This window comes from Choristoneura fumiferana, chromosome 26 (assembly GCF_025370935.1).
Source record: "Choristoneura fumiferana chromosome 26, NRCan_CFum_1, whole genome shotgun sequence".
NCBI lineage: Eukaryota > Metazoa > Arthropoda > Insecta > Lepidoptera > Tortricidae > Choristoneura > Choristoneura fumiferana.
This window is the reverse complement of record NC_133497.1, coordinates 5,106,121-5,132,588: the sequence shown is the minus strand read 5'-3', so window position 1 is coordinate 5,132,588 and position 26,468 is coordinate 5,106,121. Positions and strand designations below refer to the sequence as shown.

The 26,468-nt window shown below is 39.3% G+C and overlaps 1 protein-coding gene across 1 annotated transcript in view; it reads right to left on the bottom strand.

Annotated features, from left to right (window-relative positions):
• The window catches only part of Pdcd4 (Programmed cell death 4), a 34,967-nt gene extending 9,705 nt beyond the window's left edge, over nucleotides 1–25,262 (bottom strand). Inside the window, exons 1-7 of the mRNA XM_074108197.1 lie at nucleotides 24,793–25,262; nucleotides 19,467–19,627; nucleotides 10,748–10,849; nucleotides 8,855–8,972; nucleotides 6,899–7,058; nucleotides 4,098–4,187; nucleotides 2,674–2,806 (exon numbers count right to left, since the gene is read on the bottom strand). Of these exons, the coding sequence (XP_073964298.1) occupies nucleotides 2,674–2,806; nucleotides 4,098–4,187; nucleotides 6,899–7,058; nucleotides 8,855–8,972; nucleotides 10,748–10,849; nucleotides 19,467–19,627; nucleotides 24,793–25,057 (1,029 nt within the window). The 5' untranslated portion in view covers nucleotides 25,058–25,262. The remainder of the gene's footprint in view (nucleotides 1–2,673; nucleotides 2,807–4,097; nucleotides 4,188–6,898; nucleotides 7,059–8,854; nucleotides 8,973–10,747; nucleotides 10,850–19,466; nucleotides 19,628–24,792) is intronic.
• Nucleotides 25,263–26,468: the final 1,206 nt, after the last annotated feature.

Genomic DNA, 26,468 nt, shown 5'->3' with positions numbered 1-26,468 from the left:
ACGAAATAACTACGTTGCGTGTCACTTTCTCACGTTTTAAGCCTCGTTAATAAAGAATAGAATTAATAAAATAAGATTATATTACATACGCGGCTTTTACCCAATACCTAATAGGGTAACTACAATATTATAATGGCAACACTAGTGTTGACGTTTTATGTTAAGTAATAAGGTTTTGGTGTAGTTTGGTTGCAAGTGTGTGCGTGCCACTGTGTTAGCACACGGATTGGTGTAGTTTGACCGGCCTCACTTCGTTGTTCGCAGCGCCCTATCTTTAGTTTTTATTTGATCTGAGTTTAGAATACCTCAGATACCCCGCTTACGTTTAAAATGTGTCTTGATACAACTGTGCTTAAACACCTTCTAAGCACAGTTGCGCTGTCAGTAACGTGTGCTTCGTTATCGGATCAACATGCCGAAGTGCTTCGTAAAAAAGTACAAAAATAATACACTAACGACGTTGAAAAAGGATGGCATATCGTATTTTCGGTAAGTACTGATTAATTAGTTTTTCTCAAAAATGTCCATAAAAGTTGTCATTATTCTTTACATATCAGAAGGTGGAATGCAAGCTAATTTTTACTGTCGAGCTAGCGCGCCTGCAATCAGTCACAATTTTTTTTTAAGTTAAAAAGACCATGGAAATGTTGGCACAAGTCGTATACAGCCACGTCTAATGGCCGGTATCAGATATTTTGTTGGAACTACGGAGTTTTTTGATTGGGTCTGAAACCGCTTGTGGTGTTTTCGGTGGAAAAAAAAAACACCTGTAGTTTATTTTTAATGAAAAGATCGAAAGAAGGCGGCAAAGCATAAGAAACGTATTGGAATAAAATTAAATGTTATAATATATTTTGAGAAAAAGTTTATCCTAATTCAGAATTATTCACCATTTTTGAGAAAAGCTTTATATTAGTCTCTGGCTTCGTATTAGTTAAACGGACTCTCAAGCTCGTCCGTTTAATACTCATACTCAGCCAGCAATTGCCTACTTCCAGGCCACGACAATAATCTACTATTATAATGTAGTGAATTTGTGGCGTGATACGCCTTCAAACTCATTAAAAAACATTATTGTTTTAAATAAAGTACCTTCATTTGAAACGCCAAAGCCGTCAATTTGTTAAGATTGTCACGCGGCGTAAACTGAATCCGACTTAACAGGGATTGACTTAAGGTATGCCTAGTATATATATAGTTGAAGCCGTGGTTGGTGGCCTAGTGGTTTGACCTATCGCCTCTCAAGCAGAGGGTCGTGGGCTCAAACCCCGGCTCGCACCTCTGAGTTTTTCGAAATTCATGTGCGGAATTACATTTGAAATTTACCACGAGCTTTGCGGTGAAGGAAAACATCGTGAGGAAACCTGCACAAACCTGCGAAGCGATTCAATGGTGCGTGCGAAGTTCCCAATCCGCACTGGGCCCGCGTGGGAACTATGGCCCAAGCCCTCTTGTTCTGAGATTAGGCCTGTGCCCAGCAGTGGGACGTATATAGGCTGGGATGATGATGATGATGCCTAGTATTGTTTAAAATAATGTTGCCTACGACCGAAAGCGCGATGGTCTTATTTTGTAATGTCATAACCGCCAATCGCGCGCACTCGATATAACACCTTAATTTCGTGGCATAATGTTTCATGTAACGCCAATTGAAATTGTTCTTAAGTGCATTATGTCTTCTTGATTTGCCTTAGTAGAAGCACGCACTTGTAACTTAGCGATGGAAAATTTTGCGACTTGAATTTGTAGGTGATAGTGAATCTAGGGGGTATTATTCTAAAACGATGATACTATTGTGTAGCTTAAGACTTTCTGCATCACATATCCTACTAATATTATAAATGTGAAAGTTTGTGAGTGAGTGAGTGAGTATGTTTGTTACTTCTTCACGCTGAAACGGCTGGACGGATTTGGATGAAATTTGGCGAAAAGTTGGTTTGTAACCTGGATTAAAACATAGGATACTTTTTATCCCATATTCCCACGGGATAGAGATAATCTCGAAATTAACAACCGCTGGCTTATCATGAATTTGGTATGTAGGTAGGTGGACGTCTGGAATAACCATGGCGACTTTTTGACCCGATATTCCCAGATACCTAGGGATAAAATCTTGAAATAACAACCGCTGGCTTAGAGCCATAAAGTATGTAGGTGTTTTAATTTAACGTCAATGAAAACCACGATGTAATTTTAGGGAATTCCCACGAGAATTTAATAAAATCCCGGAATTTCAATTCAACTGCTGCATCTAATGATTTACGCGTGCTAAGCCGCGGGTAAACGCTAGTTATAAATAAGTCAAAAAGTGTTACATATAAATAATACATCTCCAATACATTTCTATTTTTTCCTTTCTTAATTTACGACGGTGGAAGCATTCTACACTTCCACTGAACGTAGTTAAGTTTTTTAACTGAGTAAGTTTTAAGTTTTTTGTCCCTGATTTTTTTATGTAATTTTTTTCTTTACTTTTATACTGTAATTATTACACAATAAAACGTGACCAGAAGAATGAGGCGGTCGCTGGCCCTATACCACGAAGTGCAAAACTCGAACTTCGTATGTTGCCGTCCCGTTGACGCTTATGTCATTTAATACGCGAGTGAAAGGGACGGTGCGATGCGAACTTCGATTTTCGTAGTAGCCCCTCCGGTTCGATGATGATTGTACCTCATAGACGAGCTCGTGGTGGAAATGCGGCACCTCCAGTTCCCTGACGCAGCGCATGGCTTCAGCCAGGTCTCCGCACGTCAAATACTCTTTCAGGAGCAACTGGATCTGCCGGATGAGGGACTTCACTGGCCTGAGGGAGACATATACACAACGTTTTATTTCATACTTTATTATGTTAGCAAAAATAAACAAACATAATTTCATCCAAATCCGTCCAGCCTTTTCAGCGTGAAGGAGTAACAAACATACTCACTCGCTCACAAACTTTCGCATTTATAATATTAGTAGGATTTTTTATTTTTTATTTGTTACTGTTGTCTCTTGGTCAACCGGACAGAACAACAAACAAGAAAATGTTGATTGACCCAGAAAACTTATTGCAGTAAAAAGTCACACCTCTGATCAGTAAACTACAGCGAGATTCACTCATACTTAGTTTAGCTCGACATGTTTCGGGCTAATTCGTAGCCCTTCTTCCCGGAGCAACGCGACTCGGCGACTGCTGCAACACGCGCACTGTGCGCCACCGCACTGCTCTCGCGACTGACTGTTTAAATTAGCCCGAAACATGTCGAAGTAAACTAGATATAAGACATGCGCCAAATATGTCTCTCACCTCCACTGGTGTCTCTTGGGCAACGGGACAGATTATTTTACTATAACAATAAAAAGTTGCTTAACCCAAATAAGTTTCATCATGTCAGCCGAAATAAAGTCCACTGCTGGACATACTCTCGCTCAGACCGGTCTGTGCTTTCCGCATCCACCGCGATCCCGCGATCTTAACGCAGTAGAACTAAGGTTACCGACATAACTCGAAGAATTGCAAAACTGAAGTGGCAGTGGGCGGGGCACATTGCTCGCAGTACATCAGTCGATGGGGTCAGAGGGTTCTCGAATGGCGTCCGAAGAAAAAGTTGCTTGACCCAAATACGTCTCACCTCCACTGTTCTCTCTTGGGCAACGGGACAAAAAAACAGACAAGTTACTTGACCCAAATACATCTTACCTCCACTGTTGTCTCTTGGGCAACGGGACAGAAAAACAGACAAGAAAAAGTTACTTGACCCAAATACGTCTCACCTCCACTGTTGTCTCTTGGGCAACGGGACAGAATAACATATAAGAAAAAGTTGCTTAACCCAAATACGTCTCACCTGCACTGTTGTCTCTTGGGCAACGGGACAGAATAACATATAAGAAAAAGTTGCTTGACCCAAATACGTCTCACCTCCACTGTTGTCTCTTGGGCAACGGGACAGAATAACATATAAGGAAAAGTTGCTTGACCCAAATACGTCTCACCTACACTGTTGTCTCTTGGGCAACGGGACAGACTATAAAAAAACGAAAAAGTTGATTGACCCAAACACGTCTCACCTCTACTTAGTATAATACCCTGCAGAGAACAGTATACACACCTGATGCCGCCGCCGACACCCCAAATATTGTCGAGCCGCACGAGCCCTTGCTTCATAGAAAGCAGCGTGTCCGCGCGATGAAGAGCTTGCCTGCAACAAACAATAGTACATTATTGCCTAGCCCTGGAAGTAGGCAGTATTAATAATAGACTAGAAAATCTAATTAATCCGTCAGTTAAGATTAAGAGTATCAGAAAATATTGAACACGTACAGATAGCGCGCGAGTTGAATGCAGAGCTCAGGAATGCGATAGTGTTGCGACCTTATTAGAATTAATTATGACGATAAATTTGTAAAAGAAATGTTATTTTAATTTACACATTTTATTTTTATTTTTTCAACTTCCGCGCTTTGAACACATAATTAAATATTATAAACAGGATTTAGTACCTAAACTATTATTTACTTTCATCCATCGTGGTCGCAACGAGACTCAACACGATGTAACTCGATTAAACCGTCAACAAAAAAAAACTGAAACGAAGAACGAGAACTACGGCCCAAGCCCTCTTGTTCTGAGAGGAGGCCTGTGCCCAGCAGTGGGACGTATATAGGCTGGGATGATAATGATGAAAAACGAGAACTTGCTGGACTTTGATCATTAAAAACAAAAAATAATCCGGGGTTCGATGATTTTTAACGTGATCGATATGTGTACGACAGCTATCAAGGACAACACTACACTAAAGGCGACTGAGTGGAGGCGTGTGGATAGCGGGGGGGAGGCTCCCGCCCTTCACCTCAGGCCCCGACTGCATTCAACTCGCGCGCTATCTGTATTTTCTCTTTTGTCAATTAAAAGAATGATTAAGATTTAGTCGGCTAAAGTTCCACGGGCCGCTGATTATTATCAGGTCATTTATTTTAAAACAATATATAAATAATAGATCGTACAAAAAGAGCATAAAACGAGCCATTTTATCCAAGACGTTCATATAGCCACCCGAACAGGTACGGCGAGGGGAAAATGGGTTTAATGCTCGTGTTTTACACTCTGCTTTTCACTTAGATTGCGAGGAAATTAAATAGCAACAGTGGAAACAATTATTCACTTTCTATGTACATTTTATTTTTTATAAATTATTTTATAATTCCATTTTTTTATTTTATTGATTTATTTTGATTGATTTGATTGATTTTTAGTTTTATATAAATTAAAACTTATTAAAAAAATATGTTAAAACTTTTTTGCTTGTGGCTGTTGACACCTGATTACCTTGTTCTTAGACGAAAATTTTATTTTATGCACTAGAGCATAAAAAGTCGTTTTATGTCGCCTAGATACAGCATAAACACGATTTTTTTCAAGCATGAGAAGTGAAAAAGAATTTGTAATTGTATATTTCTAGTGTTTGTAGTACAGTTGGGTGAGAAAAGTCCCCGAGTGGCGACCACGAACCGGAAGACGAAGCGTTGTCAGGCCTCCCAGCAGGTGGACTGACGTCAACGCGCGGGTTCCGGGCAACCGGTGGATGCAAGTGTCGAGTTGTCGTTCATTGTGGCGTTCTAAGAGGGAGGCCCTTTATTAAATCCCGTTATCTAACGCACAGTTTGGGGGCAAGTGATGCGGCACTTTTGATAATCTGAATCGATAAAAAATTTAGTTGATTTACTCACTCACTAACATATCAAATATCTGATTCATACTTAACAGTGCTCTACTGGTGATTTTTTAAATTGTTATGAAATTTAATTATAATTATGATTTCTAGCTTTTGTATAAATACACACAATATACGCGACGTTAAAAGCGCGATCCCCACATCTGTGACACATTACAACATCTGTGAATGCCCCCACAGATGTAAAAAAATTCTAAAAACATTATTTCTACCAGCAGGAAAAATAATAATGTAGTGTATTTTTGGCTTTTCTTATGGCACAAAATTACTAAAATGTACCTATTTATTTAAATGTAGTCTAGTATTAAGCGATGCAGCGACAGATAAACCGTGCTCGGTTTAAGTTCGCTTCCTAAGCTACTTATTGTGAACTTTATTTTATTTCTTGTATAAATAAATAAAAAAAAAAAAAAAAAAAAAATCTATCGAGTGCAATCAGCAATAGCCGATAGAAATAGTTATTTGTGTCACAAGGGAGCAACATGGTGTATTTACACAAGATAGCGGCGCAGCCTCGGCGTGGTCGAAACGTCAGCAGTAAGCGGGTATTGACTCTGGATATTGTGTACCAGAATGTGAGAGGCCTCAATACAAGACTTAATTATTTTAAACAAAATCTGTCTCTTGAGTGCGACGTGGTTGCTGTGACCGAGTCATTCCTCACTGAAGCTGTCTATGACTCGGAGCATGTATGTGGCGGATGGGCAGTGATGCGCCGTGACCGAGTCACTGGTGCGCGGGGTGGTGGCGTGCTGTTGGCGGCGCGTCCCGGTATCACCTTGCGGTGTCTCCGCGACTTCGAGACATCAACTGTTGAAGACTTATGGGTGTCATTAGTTGTGGAGCGTTTTACATACTATATGTGCGTGGTATACATCCCACCTGGTGCTTCCGATGAAACTTATATGAGATGGTTTCAGAAAGTGGAATCAGTAGCAGATAAACTGAAGAGTGCAGTCGTCGTAATAGTCGGTGACGTAACGGTAACGGATATGTGGTAAATATCTGAAAATGCTCTTATGGTGATTTTCCACCGGCGAGGCGAGACGAGAATTGAAATTTGTATGCATTCACGCGCGCCCGCCGCGAGCCGCCGCGGGGCGCTGCCATACAAATTTCAATTCTCGTCTCGCCTCGCCGGTGGAAAACCTCCTTTAGAGTCTAAAGTTTAGACGTACCTGGCAGCAGCGTTGGGCGGCTGCGCAAGCTGTTGCGTGACGCAGCGCGGCGCGAGACAGTCGTCGGCGACGCAGCGCGCGATGAAGTTGGACAGTAGCACGGCCGCGTCCGGAGTGTCCAATACCAGGTCCGGCAGCTTCTCCAACAAATGCTCGAACGCTGGACAAAGGGAGAGAATCTGGTAAGATTCAAGTCAAGTCACACACACAAACATCACGCGTGTATTCCCAAATGGGGCAGGCAGAGCACCAGAAACGTTACCGCTTCGGAGCCACTTTAAACAATTTTAGGTTTTAAGTTTGACAAAAACGGTACAATAGTGACAGGTTGCTAGCCTGTCGCCTACCGTATACCTCAACCTATATCCTCAGTCGTCTATTACGACATCCACGGATGAAATGGAGAGGTGTTATTCTAATCCGACACGACAAGTCAAGTCAAGTCAAAATATCTTTATTCAATTTAGGCTATATTTAGCAAGCACAAACTTATGAACGTAAATAAAAAACTCCCACCAGTTCGGAAAAACCTCTGTTGAGAAGAATCCGGCAAGAAACTCGACGAGGTAAATATTTTTTTCAAACCGATTTACAATATAATTAAATAATATCTATACATCACAAGTACCTATTTAACACAATTTCATTGTTAGGATTCCATAGCCGAAATGGCAAAAACCGGCCAAGAGCGTGTCGGACACGCCCAAAATAGGGTTCCGTAGCCATTCCGAAAAAATTAAGTAATATTTTTCTAAGGATTTCGTATCTCATATGGAATCTTCCAAGTTTAGGTATATTTTATACCTTAGGCTGCTTTTTACTCTTAAACTATTAATAATTCTCAAGCAAACTTAGCCGTTATAGTTTTCCTTGTAAGTGTGATATACTTACTACCATCCTGAATTTATTCCAATTTATCCACCCACCGGTTTAGATTGGGGGGGACACTCGATTTTAATGAAAATTTGCACTTAGTTGAATATTTCGCAACATATCACTGAATCGAACAATCGTCTCAGCAAACCCCTAATGGTTTTAAAATACCTATCCAACGATACCCCACACTATAGGGTCTAGGATTACTTTGGCACCTGGTAAAGTGTGTTATGTTGTTTCGTACCTACTTTAGATGGTCCATTAACTTTTTAATGTTGTTATTCTGTCCCGTAACCCAGGAGACGTCAGTGATACACTTTATTAGCAAAATGTTTGCATTAGCCCATAAAATCGTACTTTTAATAATTAACTCAGAAGCTGTTACCATGGCAACAAGCTACAATAAAAAATTGATTGACCCTAAAATAAAAAGTTCAAACAACGAACGATAATTCAAATTACGAAATGAAATGAATCAGTAATGAGTCCTGACTGTTGCACCGAGTATTTAGGTCAATCCACTAAAAGTTTGGAGTTGTGACAGTTTTAAGGCAGTCCCTTCATGGCTCATCTAAGCACGCTAACATTTTTCTAACAAAGTGTATCACTGATGTCTCCTGGGTCACGGGACAGAATAACAACACTAAAAAGGTGATTGACCCTTATAATACAAATGACGAAATTGAATTAATCAAGGCTTCAAATACCTTTAAAACGTTGGTAACGTATCGCTGTCATACAGATTTAACGTTAAATCATAATTAATGTTAAACGATGTACCATTACGTGTACTATTTTTTTACCGGTATAAAAATGGTAAAGCCCCGTATTCATGGTTTGCAAACATTCTTTTGACAACATTGTTGAATCAACGTGTTGCCGAGCTGTTGAGTCAATTAACAAATAAACTTTGAGGATCAATAAATTATCAAAGTTATTTGAAAATGTTACAAAACAAAAGTAGCTTACTTATGCGAGTAGAATCGAACCTTGATTTTGTAGCCCCATGGTCAAAGACAGCTTGTATGTTCCAAAAACATTTTAAACCTCCTGCGGGCAGTTGGGTAAAAGAGATGGTACCTGTAGCGATGTCCTTGGCGGAGAACACTCTCCCGTACAGGTCTGAGATCAGAACGGAAGCCATTTCGCAGTGCGACGGCTTGTGCTCCAGCGCTATCTCCACTATGGTTTCACATACCTTCGGAAAAAGCAACATTTTAGCTGACATTGTAATACTGCCCTCCTAAGCCAAAAGGCGCTATCTAAAATAAACACGAGTTATTTATACCATGTGACGCAGAATGTCTTAAGCTACACAATAGTACCTATTAATAACTCGTTTATTTTTATTTTCGAGATAGCGTTTTTGGCTTAGGAGGGCAGAATATCAAAATTATTTACAACGGTCTGTACTAAAGTCACTAGACTATAATTTATTATCAGCCAAAAACCCTTTACTCGACTACACTAGTCCAGGTACACAAAAATACAGGTTTATTAGAAAAACTAAGTTAGATTTAAAAGTATGATTCATAAAAAAAACATACTTTTTATACAAACAACAAATCACACATACAAATCTACTCTAACTCTTATGTTAGGAGTTGTGACAGTTTAAACCTCCTGAGTCCTGACATTTTTAACAAACTTAGCGTTAAAGACCTAGACGTTGGTGACCTGCTTTTTTATTTGGACATTCATTTCAAAATTCTTACAATTCTTTATTCAATGAACAATTTGTACTTTATAAAGTACATTCGGCCGTTATTCTTATTGTTAATTAGTCCTTTATAAAGCACGCGAGGACTTAGGAGGTTAAAGCAATTTCTTCATGACTCGTCCGTCTCCTCAGCATGCTAATAGTATAAGTTGCAAAAAACTTTCTAACAAAGTGTATCACTGATGTCTCCTGGGTTACGACAGAATAACAACACTGAAAAGTTGATTGACCCTGATAATAGCTAAATTATTACAACAGATTAACAGCCTTATTTATAAAAAATCCTTAATTGAGGTTTGATCGGTCTGTTACTTAGCAGACTGATTAAGCTTATTAGACGGTTGTCAAGAAGTATGATTCATAAACGCGTGCTAGCAGTTTGCTAGTTGTTGAGCTGCTGATAGACAGATTAGACGCGTTATGTTGGCCATCTTGACAAATCAAAGACAAAAAATGGCCTCATAGATAATATAAAAAAAATTGACAGCAGTGACAGCAAATTAGCAGGAATAAAAAATAAAAACCGAGATGTTTGTTTTCCCGCCATTTCCGATCCGCATGTTATGTTTAAGTGCAAAAAGCCGTAATTATGTTAATCATACTAATTTAATTTTTTTCATATTTATTGTTAGTAAAGTAGCAGTAATAAATACCTAATTTAGAGGATTTTTAAATACAAATTCCTGAAAATAAATATTCCTGGATTTTTTTAAATCTTTGCGTAACTTCACCCTTCACTAAAAATATCTTCGGTACTTATGGTTTTTTGCTCTTGTCAAAGTCAGCTGTTCAAACTTGTGGCGGCCATTTTGTGACTTATAGCAGGGAGATAAAGGAGGGTCTACGGTCCTCTAACTTTAGCAGAGCCTTGATCGACTGATTAGCGGTAACAGACGTTTATGAATCATGTTTTTTAGCATCGGGTCTTCAAGGTGGCTCTAACTTTTTATGAATAAGGCTGTAAAACTATAATTGGTTAGTTTATTGAGTAAAAAATATTCTATTTAGTTTGTCAGTTAGGTTACCAGGAAATATAAGAGACGTATTTTTTCTTTCAATCAAACAAAAGTTACAGAGATGAAGCGTATGTATCATGTAGGCGTGACGTCAGAATTGTAACTGACTATATCTTAATTTTTTTTAACTGACAAAAGAAAAAATATGCCTCCGATCATGCATTTTTTATTCATTTTCACAAAGACGACATCTTACGACAGCTTAGTTAAACTTGATCGAAACTGAGCTCAAGTTACCAGGTGGCTCCGTTTGGCGGTGACGAACTCCAAGAAGTCCTCGGCGGCGGCATCGGTGTCCCCGTGCTCGAAGTACTCCAGAATCACCGGCTCACACTTGCGCTGTAAGACAATGATACATAAACAACTACAATAATAGTACATTATTGTCGTGGCATGGAAGTAGGCGATTACTGACTGAGTATAGCGAGTCCGTTCAACTAATACGAAGCCAGCAATAAAATTGCTATTCCAGCCGAGACTAATATAAAGCTTTTCTCAATACTGGTGAAGTAAAAAACTAAATTAGAATAAAAAATATATTATGACAACAATTTTAACCCTCGACGCAAAAAGAGGGTGTTATAAGTTTGACCGCTGTGTCTTAAACGGGTGGACCGATTTGAATGCGGTTTTTTTTTATTTGAAATCAGTTTTTCTAGCGATGGTTCTTAGACATGTTCCATAAAAATCAGTTAAGCCGTTTTTGAGATATTGAACTTTGAAGTGACAAAATCGGGGCTTATCCTACTATTTGTTGGTTATAATATACTCCAATAAAATATTTATGCATTCCCGCCTTTTTTCATAAAAAATAAACTGCAGCTGTATTTTTCCACCGAAAACACCACAAGCTGTTTCAGACCCCAATAAAAAAAGTCCAGTTCCAACAATATAATTGATACCAGCCATTTGAGTTGGCTGTATACGACTTGTGCCCATATTTTCATGGCTGTTTTAACTTGTTTAAAAATTTGAGACTCGACAATAATGGAATTTGAATGCGACATTATTGTCGTGCTGGCGAGCCAGATTTTTTTTTTAGCTTTAAAATTTCGCTGACCATAAACTGCGCTTCGTTTTATGATATATGTAAAGAATAATGTCAAGTTTTACGAACATTTTTGAGAAAAATAACAACCTCCTAAAAAATTATTTCATAGAATACTAATTCAACTGCTTGACCTTGTTGACCTAATGGTATAGGTGTGCAAAGCCGCGAGTTACAGCTAGTGCTGCGAATATATTAAGAACACAGTAAACATTGATTCATCTACAGTGACCCACTTGCTCACATTATGTATGGACGTAAACATAGGACAGATTACAATATTCTTTGTTGGTAAATAACACGTAAAGATGCCTTCACAATATTTGTTTTTTAACAGTTTTTTCGAAATCAAATAGTTCATTTTAGAAAACCATTTAAAAAAAAGTATAAATATCATGAGAAAATCAACACCAATGCGTGAAAAAGGTCTGTCTCTCACTAGGCCCTTCGTGCTATGTAATATGTTATCTCACTCATATTATAATAGTTATTTATGTGGCTGGTGCATAATGAAAGGCATTAAAGTACGAGTGTGGTTTTATGAAACGAGCCGAAGGCGAGTTTCATAATAAGATCACACGAGTGTTTTAATGCCTAATTATGTATAGCCGCATACATAACTTTATCTACATGCATATCATAAGTTTTCTATAATATGTTCAGGTATGGCCTTGACTTTGACTTTGAATAATAATTATTATCTACATGCATGTCATAAGTTTTTTACCATATGTTGACATTTAGCATGTTGTATTGTTTTGTATTTTGTAACTTTGTGTGTACCTATGTATTATAAGCCTATTTTAAATGTATGCCATACGATTAAATAAATTTACAATATGTACAGATATGCATTGTTAAAAAAAGTATTACCGATACTTTAATGTATACATTAAGATGCACTGTACTTTAATGTGAACATTAAGATGCACCCGCAGATACCAGGTTTCTTAATAAAGGACATTTGATAGTCGTTTCTGAACATATAATAGGGAAGTTATGATATGCATGCAGATAAATGATTGTAAGGGGCTGTTTCACCATCCTTTGATTAGTGTTAACTGGCGGTTAGGTGTGATGCCGTCTCTATTTGTTTTGTTCGAATAGACAGAGACGGCATCACATTTAACCGTCGGTTAACACTAATCAATGGATGGTGAAACAGCCTAGAGGCTGTCTGTCTGTCTGTTTGTTTGTTACTGCTTCAAGTCTGAACCGCTGAACGGATTTAGATGAAATTCGGTATATAGTCTGGCTAATGAAAGATGAACCTGCAAAACCGCGGCAAATTAAAAAAAATTGCAGATGGTATCACCATAGAATAAGTAATAGTACAAGTACAGAAGCTTCTCTGCCGTAAAAAAGTGACGATTAGGCATAAGAATCGTGCCTACTTTATGCTTCTCTGTCTATCGCATCCCTATTAGGAAATAAGTAATTATTTAAAACGATGTTGAACATAAAAAAAGTTAATACGAATATTTTTGAGAAAAAGTGAATCTTCGGAACCGCACTTGATATTAGTATATAAATGTTTTGTCATACCTACTAACACAGAATATATAATAGTACTGACGTACAGAATGGCCACGCTCGCGCGCAATGCGATGTATGTCGGTCGCACCATCGCACGGCACTAAGTTAGGGAACAATAATTTTGCGAACGAAATGGTGATTATACTGTGCATCGTATGGGTGTTTGTCAACAGCTAAAGATAAGAAAAGGAGTGTTTTTCGATTTTCATAATGTAAATAATAATGTTTTCTAAAAGTATCGCGATTAATACATGAAATAACTAATTATTTAGGTACCGAATAATTCGTTCAAGTTTGTAGTCATATATTAATTGTAATTTGAAATAATAATGCTTAAATACATAGACAGACACATTTTAAGTAGGTTTAAATAAAAATATATGATTAACGATTACATTTATTTATACCTACACACCCTATAGTACTAGGGTTTTGCGATAGTCAGCCCTGTGTGTCTTACGCACACATTGACGCGTGTACAGACGTCGTCGTGCCTATGTAGATTCAAGAACGCGTATTTTGTATGGCGTGGCCGGCCCTGTGCTACTAAGCTACAAATTCGATCACCGCATCTAAACACTCTTTTTTTGTGCTTGATTAAGACTTCCCTCTGCTTGTTTTTGTTTGAATTTGCTTATTTGCTTATCGTGATGTCGTGCTTATAATAATGTCGCACACCACTTGATTGTTTAAGCCATGTTTCAGAACGAAAATACAAACTGAAACATAGACGCACAGAATTTTGGAGTTGAAATAAGAAATACAAAAAGACTCAAAAAAAAAACCATTCTTAATTCATGTTCCAGAAGTAAATTTCCAAAAAACTATTTTAACACACGAAGGTACTAACTCAACAACTCACAGAATAGATAATATTACAAGCTCAAGTGTCTGTTTTCTTATACTCTTTGGTCTGTTTGCCCATGACATATGATTAATGGATTAACAACAACATTGATTAATATTTGAGTGGCAAGCTGGGTTCATCTTTTTATTTGACTGGATGGCAAACGAGTAAGTGGGTCCCCTGATGATAAGAGATCACCACCGCTCATAAACATCTGCAACAGATGCGTTGCCAACCTAGAGGCCTAAGATGGGATACCTCAAGTGCCAGTAATTTCACCGGCTGTCTTACTGCACTGCTGCTTCACGGCAGGATTAGCGAGCAAGATGGTGGTAGCAATCCGGGCGGACCTTGCACAAGGTCCTACCACCTGCATCTCTCATTAGCCAAACTATAGATTCCCGTGGGATAGCGATAAACTAATTCTACACGGACGGAGACGCGGGCAACAGCTAGTTATTTTCTAAATTCTCTCACCGATACAAGGTGTTTATTAAAATTTCTGAAATCCTCAGACCCTCCCAACTGTCTTTTACCCTACTGCTCGAAGGAGGGTTATGTTTTTAGGGTTCCGTACCCAAAGGGTACCAACGGGACACTATTACTGAGATTCCGCTGTCTGTCTGTCACAGGGCTCTATCTCTTGAGCCGTAGTAGAAATATACTTGAAATTTTCACAGATTATGTATTATTGTGGCCGCTATAACAACAAATACTAAAAGTAAAAATAAAGTTAAAAATTAAACGGATTACACCACAAGGACACCACGCCTCATCTGTTACTACCTTCAACAAATTTTCACCTATATACAAGGTTTACACAAAGTGTAATTAAATTACTGAAAACCTCAGAGCTCATACATCCCCAACTGTCTTTATAGAGCCCTCGCCCACGGCGACATTTTGTAGCGATGCAGTAGCGATGCTATCGCGCGTTCGCATCCATACAGTCACGATACATAACCACGATTCAGTCGCGATTCAAACGCGATAATGTCGCGCTATCGCTTTCACTGTCGCGCCTCTCGTTACAAAAAGTCGCCGTGGGCGAGGGCCCTTACGGGATTCCATCTGTATGTCCGTCCATCCGCGGCTTAGCTTAGAGATTATTAGTATTGGAAAGCTGTCATTTTGCATAGATATATAATATATTTGTAAGCCGTGGTGGCCTAGTGGTTTGACCCATCGCCTCTCAAGCAGAGGGTCGTCGGTTCAAACCCCGGCTCGCACCTCTGAGTTTTTCGAAATTCATGTGCGGAGTTACATTTGAAATTTACCACGAGCTTTGCGGTGAAGGAAAACATCGTGAGGAAACCTGCACAAACCTGAGAAGCAATTCAATGGTGTGTGTGAAGTTCCCAATCCGCACTGGGCCCGCGTGGGAACTATGGCCCAAGCCCTCTCATTCTGAGGGGAGGCCTGTGCCCTGCAGTGGGACGTATATAGGCTGGGATGATGATGATGATGATGATGATATAATATGTAGCAATTATGCCAACAAAGTGGTAAAATAAAATGTAACGTTGAACGGAACCCTAAAAGCGGTAAAGCGCTTAGGAGGCAGACTGTACATACAGATAACTTAATCATTGTCTCAATGCAAGTTTATCCCGCTGCGCGCGCGCCGCATAGCAATATGGCGCGGGTCAATGACAGTTGACGACTGGTGCACACTGCAACTGTGCCCTTAGTGTAAGTTTTCGGTTACAAAATACGTCTCGATCGCTTTCGCGTTAAAATCTCAATTTGTATGGAAACACAAACAGCGGAACGTTTGCGATGTTCGTGTTTCCAACAAATTGAGATTTTACGCGAACGCGATCGAGACGTATTTTGTAACCGAAAATTTACACTAGGGGTACTGGCCCTATACCTATACTACGAAGTACAAAATTGGAACTTCGTATATCTTGCCGTCCCGCAGACGCTAATATTATCATCGGAGAGTACAGCTCTGCTTGCTTTTCACTCGCACGTCATGTCAAATTCGCGCTACGGAGTTACTTTGTGGGGAAATGTTAGCAATAAAGACCAAATATTTAGACTCCAAAAGAGATGTCTTCGGGCAATATATGGTTTAAAACAAACTGACTCGTGCAGACCATTGTTCTCTGATAAGAAGATTCTCACTTTTCCTGCTCTGTACATATATGAGCTCTGTCTTTTTGTAAGGAATAATATAGACATGTTTAGGGGTAGAAATCCAAGAGCAAGACTTCAACCTTCATAGTCACAGGCTCGCGACGTCGAAGTTCCCAAGACGATCCCATAGAGCTTATGGGAACGGAAGCAATACCATGCTCTCGGTACCGCTCTGCTTTCAGAGCATGACATGAGTGCGTGTGAGCTAACTTTGGGGGCGGCAGACGTGAACTTGCCTTCGAAATCCAAAAGCTTAATGGTTACTTGACCTGAAATGTATATTTCAGAACTAAATTATTGTTATTATTATTTTAAAATTTATGACGGTGGAAGCATTCTACACTTCCACTGAACGTAGATATAGTTTAGATATAGTTAGTGTTTAGTATTGTAACTAAGGGACCCCATACATCCCTGTATTTTTATTATTATTATTTTTTGTATTTTTTTCTTTAATTGAATAATATAGTTTTTAAGTATTTTATTTGTAATTATATTATTATGAAAAAATGACTTTCTGCCAAGTTTCTTGCGGCGCATTCTTCTTGGCAATGATGGTCTTTTCGAAAGCGCTGGTAGTTTAAAAAATAACGTGTAAAAGTGCCCATTGCGGCCTATTACTGAATAAATCATTTGAATTTTGAATTTGAATTTGAACCGAAATATGGCTATGATGTGGTTGGACCAAAGTCAAAGTCTGCGTTTTTCTCCAATAATGTAATGTGCGCATGAGTGCAAAAGTTTATAACAAGTTACCAATTGAGAAACAATTGTCTGCCACATAGGCTACTTTTTATTCCGATATTCCCACGAGATACGGATAAAATCTCGCAACAACCATTTTCGGGAATTCCCACGGGATTTTTTAAAAATCCGGTAATTTCAATTCAGCTGCTGGACCTATTGACTAGTGAATTTATAAAGCACCATATATTATTCACCTATCCGTATTGGCATTCGCCGGTTTGTTTTGCCGCGCAAAATATTGACACAAGTGTGAACAAAGCGAGGACACAAAAACAGATTAAATTGTTATTTATAAACGCGACGCAAGGTCGCGCTTAAACTGTTGAATTGATAGCAGGTTACTGCGATAAAGTGATAGCCATAGTTTACTTTACTAACAGCCATACAGTACAGGCGATATATAAAGAAGGAAGACATTTAATGTGGTCTTTCTTTCTTTATTTATATATCCGCCTGTTTATTGACATTCACAAAGAAACAAATACAACAAAATTCAAAAAACACAAAAAAGGCCAAGTGCGAGTCGGACTCGCGTACCGAGGGTTCCGTATAAATATTTTTATTATATGATGTAACTAAAAATTTACGGTTTTCGCAATTTTTCCTTTATCTGTGCTAAGACGTTGCTTCGTACTAAATTTCAAGATTCTGAGTTCACGGGAAGTATCCTGTAGGTTTTGATTTAGAGATGGGTAAATCCGGATCTGAAGAGTCAAAAGAGTCAGATCCTCAAGCGGATCCGAATCCCTTAATGACTCCTTTAAATCTTATCGACTCCGGAGTTACTAACTCCGACCAAGTCCGGCCGGATCGAGCGGCTCGTGATCGCCGTCACACTCACTCGCTCCGCTTTCACTCTCGGCTCGGATCGGATCGGATCTTATTACGTTTGGTCGGGCGCTGAGTGAGCCGGTACCTACGTCGGTACTCGGACGGACTTCTCGCTCGGTTATATTGGAAAGAAATGAGATAGAATTAAAACACAACCGGACCGGACCGGAGCGGGCGACGCATATTTAACACTGTTTTCAAGCTTCAAATAGTCAAACAGAAAACTAGTAGGTTCTTAAAGTAGCTCATAGTTCTTTAAAAAATATACAATTTAGATTTTTTTAACATTAAAAGGACGAAACGAATCGGTACTTTAGTTCAGTACCTTGACCTTGGTACCTACCGAACCGAGCAGGGCCGCATCGGCCATAGATAAATTAATAATCGCTCGAAAGAACTAGAGCCAATAAAGGAGTCGGATTCAATAAGCGGATTCGGTACCGACACCGGAGCTGGATCTAGTGAGTCAGATCACTTCGCGGAGTTGAGATTACCCATGTCTATTTTGATTCCCTTGCGAGTTTCGAAAATTTGCGGCATAAACGGCTGTATCTTTTGATTGCGTTGACTTAGAAGTTTGATTTTTTCACAGCTCCAAGGGACAGTACCTGAGTAGCACTTGAGTAGGGTCTTGACGGACGGACGGACAACAAAGTGATCCTATAAGGGTTCCGTTTTTCCTATCGAGGTACGAAACTCTAATTACAATAACCCTCCTTCAGGCAGGGTAAAATTGAAAATATTTCATCATCATCACAGCCTTTAAGCCGTGGTGGCCGAGTGGTTTGACCTATGGCCTCTCAAGCAGAGGATCGTGGGTTCAAACCCCGGCTCGCATTCATTGAAATTTACCACGAGCTTTACGGTGAAGGAAAACATCGTGAGGAAACCTGCACAAACCTGCGAAGCAATTCAATGGTGTGTGTGAGTGAAGTTCCCAATCCGTATCTGAGGGGAGGCCTGTGCCCTGCAGTGGGACGTATATAGGCTGGGATGATGATGATCACAGCCTATATAGGTACGTGCCATTGCTGGCACAAGTACAGATGTGCAGGTTGCGGCAAGTTTACAAAAAGTTTGGTATGGTTCTCGGAAATATCTGGAAATTGTCACAAGATATAAATTTAAGAAACGGAAAGTTTCAATACCAATATCGTGAGAAGTTAGTACCGCGTGGTAACTACGAGGAGAGGGCACGGCTCGCGGGCCCAGTGCGGATTGGGAACTTCACACGTTGAATTGCTATGGAGGTAATTTCGCACATAAATTCCGAGAAACTCAGTGCAAGGTATTTTTTAGGGTTCCATACCCAACGGGACCCTATTATGTACTAAGACACCGCTGTCCGTCCGTCTGTCACCAGGCTGTATCTCAGGCGTTATAGCTAGACAGTTGAAATTTTCACAGATTATGTAAATTAAAATAAAATAAATATTTAAGGGGGGGGGGGGCTCCCATACAACAAACGTTTTTATTGCTAATGTCTAATGTTGTATAGATAATGGTACAAAACCCTTCGTGCGCGAGTCCGTCTCGCACTTGGCCGGTTTTTATACCGAATCTAGCTGTTGCCCGCGACTACGTCCGCGTAGAAGTATGGAAATAGTTTACATCCTATTCTCAGACCTATATACCGCATATAAAAAAAAAAAACACAAAAATTGGTCAAGCCGTTTCAAAGGAGTTTGGTCACAACATTTTTGACCCAAGAATTGTATATATCACAGATCCACATTCATGCCTGATTGTACAGCTTTTGACCTTATTGATGCCAAGTTTAGATGATTAAAGATAGAGCCACTCACCACAATCTCTTCAGGGTCAGCCTCCACGATGACTTGTTTAAACTCGATGTCCCCGTTGACGACAGCCTCGGAGTCATAGTTGGGGTCGTTCTCATCTTCCATGTACTCCTCAAGGAGTTCGGAGCCAGGGACGCCCCATACGCCCTTGCCGCCGGCGCCACCTAGCAAAAACAAAAAGGAAATAAGTATGTGTTACAAACTCTTAGGCACTTGTCCCGCCGCCGACGATGAGCGAGAGGAGAGTAGAGCGAGTAACTAGAAACGAGTGGGCGAGCAGCGAGAAGCGAGTGTAGTTTTGTCGCTCGGCTGTAAGCGAGTGTTCGCGTGCGACGGGCGATTACTCGCTCCACTCGACTCGCTCGTGCGGGGCGGCTGCCAAGCTGACATCGTTGAGCGAGAATCTATAGCTCAGCGAGTTTTATAGCTTTTGTCGCTGCGACAAAAGATGTAAGAGCGAGTTCCCGCCGACAGTGTGAACAGCCAGCGACCAACTATCAATATATGTCTCTTTTACTCACACAGGATCTTATATGTTTTGTTCGCTTCTTGAGCGAGAAAATAGTCGATAGCCAATCGTTTCCTCGCTGGCGGTGAGACAACTGCCTTAGTTGTACAAGCGATAAGTAAGATACAAATACAATTGACAAACTTTGATATATACAAAGGTGAACTTATCTCTTTAATTAAAGAAAGAAAGAAATATTTTATTCGGACCTCGCACATTACATAAAAGCATAATTGAAATACATTAAAAAAAGAAAAAAAAAAAACAACTATAATATTAAAATAGAAACAAGTATTATGCATATGCGAGATCGCGAAGCGGCCCCAGCTCAGCATAGTGTTGGCCGTATAGGCCAACGCTGGTTTTCCGCTGTGACCGCTAAGAGATTAAGGGATCTCTACCACCTTTGAGTGGATGAGAGGAGCAATAAGTTCGGGACCGACAAAGAGTGAGTTTAAAAGTCAGAAATAGACACAGATTACAATCAGATTTTGTTTTTAAGTCCAAGTCAAAATTTCTTTATTAAATTTAAGCTAAACAAGTAGTTATGAGAGTAGTTGAGAAGAAACTGGCGAGAATAAATTTTTGTTTGTCCGTTTTTCACGTTAAAACGGAGCGACTGATCGACGTGATTTTTGGCATAGAGATAGTTTATGGGCCAGAGAGTGACATAGGCTACTTTTTATCCCGGAAAAATGCACAGTGTGTAATGTTTTCCTTCTTTCAGTTCCCGAGGGAACAGCGCGCGGTAACAGAATTCCACGCGGGCGAAGCCGCGGGCAAAAGTTAGTAGGCTATCTTTTTTCAAAATAAATGTCACGCCGTGCGACTTTATAGCACGGTGTGACGTGACGGGCCCCCACTCCCGAACTTTGATGCGCCTCATCTTTAAGTACAATTTTGTTTGGTTGGCAAAAGAAAACATGTGTCAAATATTTTATGAAACCTTGGGGAGACAAGTCCTCGAGTGGCGCCACGAACCGGAAGACGAAGCGTTGGCAGGCCTCCCACCAGGTGGACTGACGACATCGTGAGGATTACGGGAAACCAGTGGATGCAAGTGGCGAGTTGCCGTTCATTGTGGCGTCCTAAGGGGGAGGCCTTTGTTCAGCAGCGGACGTCTTCCGGTTGATGATGATGACTTTCTGATAATTTAACTGACGGACTAAATACAATAAAAAAAAATAACCTAGAAAGTACTTCATCATCATCATCAGCCTACAGCAGTCCACTGCTGGACATAGGCCTCTTCCATGGCGCGCCACAACACTCTGTCTTCAGCCCCCTCACATCCATCCGCCGCCAGCGATCCTCTTAAGGTCATCCGTCCACCGTGCCTCAGGACGCCCTACACTACGTTTTCCCATCCGTGGTCTCCATTCGAGGACTTGTCTGCTCCACCGTTCATCGGTCCTGCGACAGACGTGGCCAGCCCAACGCCACTTCAACGAACTAATTCTCTGAGCAATGTCAGTGACTTTCGTAGAAAGTACTTACCAAATTCAAATGTACTTAATGTCAAGAAATTAACTAATTAATGCATTAATTAATTTTGTAGTCACATGAATACATATGTATACAATATTACTAGTAATGTTTAGTGATGCAACAGAACAGACCTCTTGTTTCTGTTTCCGCAACTGCGGAAGTTCATTTAACATCCGTTTCCGCTTCTGTTTCCGCATCTTTTATAATCCATACTAATATTATAAATGCGAAAGTGTGTGTGTTTGTATGTTTGTCCGTCTTTCACGTCGATGGAGCGACGGATCGACGTGATTCCTGGCATAGAGATAGTTTATGGGCCAGAGAGTGACATAGGCTACTATTTATCCCGGAAAAATGCACAGTTCCCGAGGAATTCCACGCGGGCGAAGCCGCGGGCAAAAGCTAGTGGAAATATAATCGGAAGTTTACGACGGTCGAGTAACAATTGAGTTGAGCTTGAGACTCTCAATTACTCAACGGCCAAATTACTTTTCATAACATATCACTTACCATTACTTAATTTTGAATATTAATAAAATGTCAATTTGCAATATTGTTTTCAATTGTGTATTTCTATTTCTAATCTAGGTTTGGTGTGTATTTGGTATTTAATAAAAAATATATTTGTAAAAAAACAAGACACATTTTTTTTTTCATAATAGGTTTTTACACTGCCATTTCTGCTAAATTTTACTTTTGACATCTGTCTTCGTTTCTGGATCCGCTAAGAGACTTATGTTGCATCACTATCACTATATAGCATGATGCTGGTTATTATAGAAACAAATGGCAACATACTATCAATTGAAAACCATGTACCCTATGACTTGTACCTATGGTACAAAATGTACTTGTACAATGTATGGGTTGTACTAAAATCAACAAGCAGTAATTTAAACATTGTGGGTGTTATTCTGTTTACATGTAGACTGTAGGTATTTACTGATAAACATATTTACAAACAGAGCTCATGTGGCCATTTTTTATGGCATTATCTTGTTTATTTAATGGTATCTGCCGAGTTTGGTGATAACTTAGCTTAGCAATGATAAGTAATCTGATATCAGTGAAAATAGTTTTTTATACCTACAATAATATACAGGTAAAAAAAATATATCTTGTGACTTACTCTATGATTTAAGAGCGTTTATACCTGCTGAGCTGGCAATGTTGCATTTTTGTTAGTTTTTCTCGATTATTCCATATGCCAGCTCAGCAGGAATAAACGCTCATAAACCCGCTGTCGAGAACAATCTATCTCTTAGTAGTCTGTGAAAAAACTTTTTCGAATATCTGCTTAGGGCCAATTTTTCTGCTATTGGTATACTTTTAGAAAAATGGTTCCATATCTCACTATGTTCGTGCCTTTTTGCCATGGTTTTCTATTAAAAAACAACACCAAGATGTACAAAAACATTCTTTCTTTAAAAAATATGGCTCTATCCTATCGGAGGACAATTTTGCCAGTGTCTAGTAGTTTTTGCCGTTGTACGGTAAAAAAATTCTAGAAAACGAAATATGAGAGGTAATGGTGGATGAACGATGACCGTCAAAGTAGTCTACAAAAACATTAAATAAGTAGGTACTACAACAATTATTATTATTATTATTCCCCTTGATGGCGGCCTTAAGGTACTACAACAATACTCGCGCCCGTCAAAGTAGTCTACAAAAACATTAAATAAGTAGGTACTACAACAATTATTATTATTATTATTCCCCTTGATGGCGGCCTTAAGGTACTACAACAATACTCGCGCGAAAAACGTCAATGTCAGTAGCAAACGTCAAAAACATGAAAGAAGCCGTCATTAGTGTTGCCAGTGCAAACATTGATGCTGTCTTGCCTTCTTTTTCACCCAAAAAAATTACATCAAAGTAGTTTAAAGAGTCATACTAAAACGTAATACTTTTTATGAAGCCGATGATCCTTAATAACAATAAGCTGTGGTTTACGATTATCAGCATCAGTATCATTGCATACCTAATTTTTAATATTCCGAAGCTTGTAAAGTATAATAATGATAAGATCTGAATGTGCCACTCTGTATATAGCTCGCCTTTGGCTCGGGCTACAAACACCTGCTGGCTCTATATATTTCTTGTTTCCAGCATTAAATGAATAATTTTAGTACTAAATACTGCGTTACAGACAGGCCCGTCTTCCCCACTGGGCATGTGATCAGGGCCCCTCGATGGATTGGGGCTCTGGAGTCACTACTCCATTACCAAACAATAACCGATAGCTATTCTAATCTGGCCTGAAAACCAGGCTTACCGAATGCAGCATGTTGTGCCCAGGGCCTCTCATGGGTGAAAGACGGCCACCACAGATAAACAAGTCCTATGTTACACAACAGAATGTTTTTATAATGGTTCCAAAGTTCTATGTAAAAAACAAATTGTTTATATTTATTAAATAACTAACTGATTACGGCGCATTTTTGTACTTTTCGGCATCAGTAGGTATATGTGTTTCTACAATTGACATATTAGTTTATATACCAGATCTCTAACCAGCAAAATATGGATATACTTATTTTCAAATCTTATTATCTACATTCAGGTAACATATAACCTTTTAATATTTTTGCAGCAATTTATTCCCCCAAACATATCGAGGAGACAATAAGAATGAGAAATTTGGAAAATGTAGTTGTGTCATTGTTCTGTATTTTTGTGTGAACAGTGAATTAAGTTTGTACGAACGAAAATAAACTCGCTCCTCGCTCGCCCCCACGCGAAGTGGTGAAAAAAAGTAGTGCAACATAAGCTAAAGACAACTCGTCTTTATAGCTGTGGTTATTCTAGCTGGGAATGAAGTGGTAAAACAAGTTTCTTTTCTCATGAAACAAGTGTAAAAATGTAGTACCTATGTGGCTTTATAAAATCAATACGACGTGTAACCAGTTAGAAAAACAAAACCAAGCCACTGTATGGAAAACAGAAATGACCTTGGCCCACATGCCGGGGCGTAATTAAAAAAGTAACCTAAGCCGTGCGCACATGCTTGACTTGACGTGCTCAAACCCGTAGGATTTGTCCCGTCCTAAAATAGCCTTGGGTGTTCGAAAGTTGTTTACAGTTTCGTAACGTGTCGTTCAACTGCTATTAGTGACCTACGGCAATCGATACTTAGAATCTAGCGTAACTGCGCCGCAGCCTCAATGACCTTGAGTTATGCGGCAATACTCAAAATACCAACGCGACCGGTGCGTAGTAAACAAAATATTATGTAAAAGCTACTGCAGCTCTATTCATGCCGTACTGGATTCTAGAAAAATCTGAATCTGAAGCGTGCCCTGTTGTATTGGAGGTAGATTGTTAGTTTACCTTTTTTAGGCAGGCCGCGTCCGTGGCCGTTGCGCGGTCGGCGGCTATTCTTCCAGCTGCGATACCGCGGAAGCGGCGTCGGCGTGCTCGCTCCCGGATTTTCCTTGCTGTTCGTCCTAGCTAGCTTTTTGTTCCTATGCCGGCGTTTCAACCTTTCAGTATGAGACGTCGCAGCGTCTCCGGCGCCCACATCCGCCGGCTTCGCGTTATCAGTATCGCTCGCCGCCACGTTTTCTAAGTCGGAAGCGGTGGGCTCGACTTCCATTGTGACGACGGAAATAACTGACGCGGGGGCAACGAGGGTATTTATTAGTGAGTTTCACCACTAGTGAGAGTCTAGTTAGAGTTTGGGAGAAAAATGAAAGGGAAAACTGTTAACAACGCACTGATAAACAATGGGATCCAGCGAGAACGTATTTGTTTTGAGAGCGCGCACCGGTGTGAAGTTTGGTAAATAACAAGCGGTAGTACGCATGCAGTGCTGCCAACCCAACCTGACATTCGTAGACGTGCTACCATAAGAACTCAAAATACTTACTCGAATTAGAAAAACGATCGAGTTATTATATAGGTACCAATTAGTAATTATACTCCGTTTAATTAATATAAGGTTTGAATAAACGGTCAATTTGTAACACACGTTTCTCGATATTTCGAATACAAATGGACTTAAAATACCTACATGTACATTTATTAGCGTTATTTATTATGTTTGTATTATACTTCTATAACACAATTTTAAATAGTTCCGCTATCTCATTTTTCATTAAAAAAGTGTGCAAATTTTAACGTTAAGTTTCAAATGTTAAAATAAATGGAGTATAGATAATTAATAATTAATTCTCTTTTGTACTAAAAAAAATCAATACAAGATACGACACATTTTACCATGATCGTGAAATCTAAAGATATATATCCAAGAACAGTCATTTACTTTCTTCTATTATATAAGTAATACTCTTTATTTTACTATCTTAACGCGTGACATTTTTTACATGACAGCATAACCAGAAGATTACTAGTAAATAATCATATTATTATTACTTAGCCTAGCTAGTGTAATATAAATGGATTTATTAGTAATCTTTTGATTATGCTCTCATGTACAAAATCACAGTATAACTAATAGTACTACCGTACAGAAGGGACTCTCTCGAACAAAAGTCAAGTTTAGGTATAAATCGTTACCTACTCTTACGACTTGCACGCAAAATTGACTTATCATGTTACACAGGGGTTCATATTCCGTTGGGCACCGTTGACTCGAAACCGGTTTGGCGCCAAGAGCACAGGGTTCCCACTCGCCGATGAATAAAGATAACAGTGGGTATTAATATAAATTCAATAAACTACCTTTGATAAATAAGTAAATATACTTTAACATAAATGACAACAAAGCATGACAATAATAATAACCTACTTATCTACCTACTACTTGTATGTACCTTTGCATACTACAGATTTCCGTATTGGCAAACCATATCTTAATATTATTTCTGACCAACCGATTAAAGAATTTTATCACTAGATAACTACAAGTACCAGGCACTACTACTTGGCAGGGACTTAGGAAATTAGAGAAGTAAAGAGAACGACCTTTCAATATCTTCCGGAATGTTGTAAAATGATAATTCCGATGCATTTATTTTCTTTTTATTTATACATCCGTAAACACA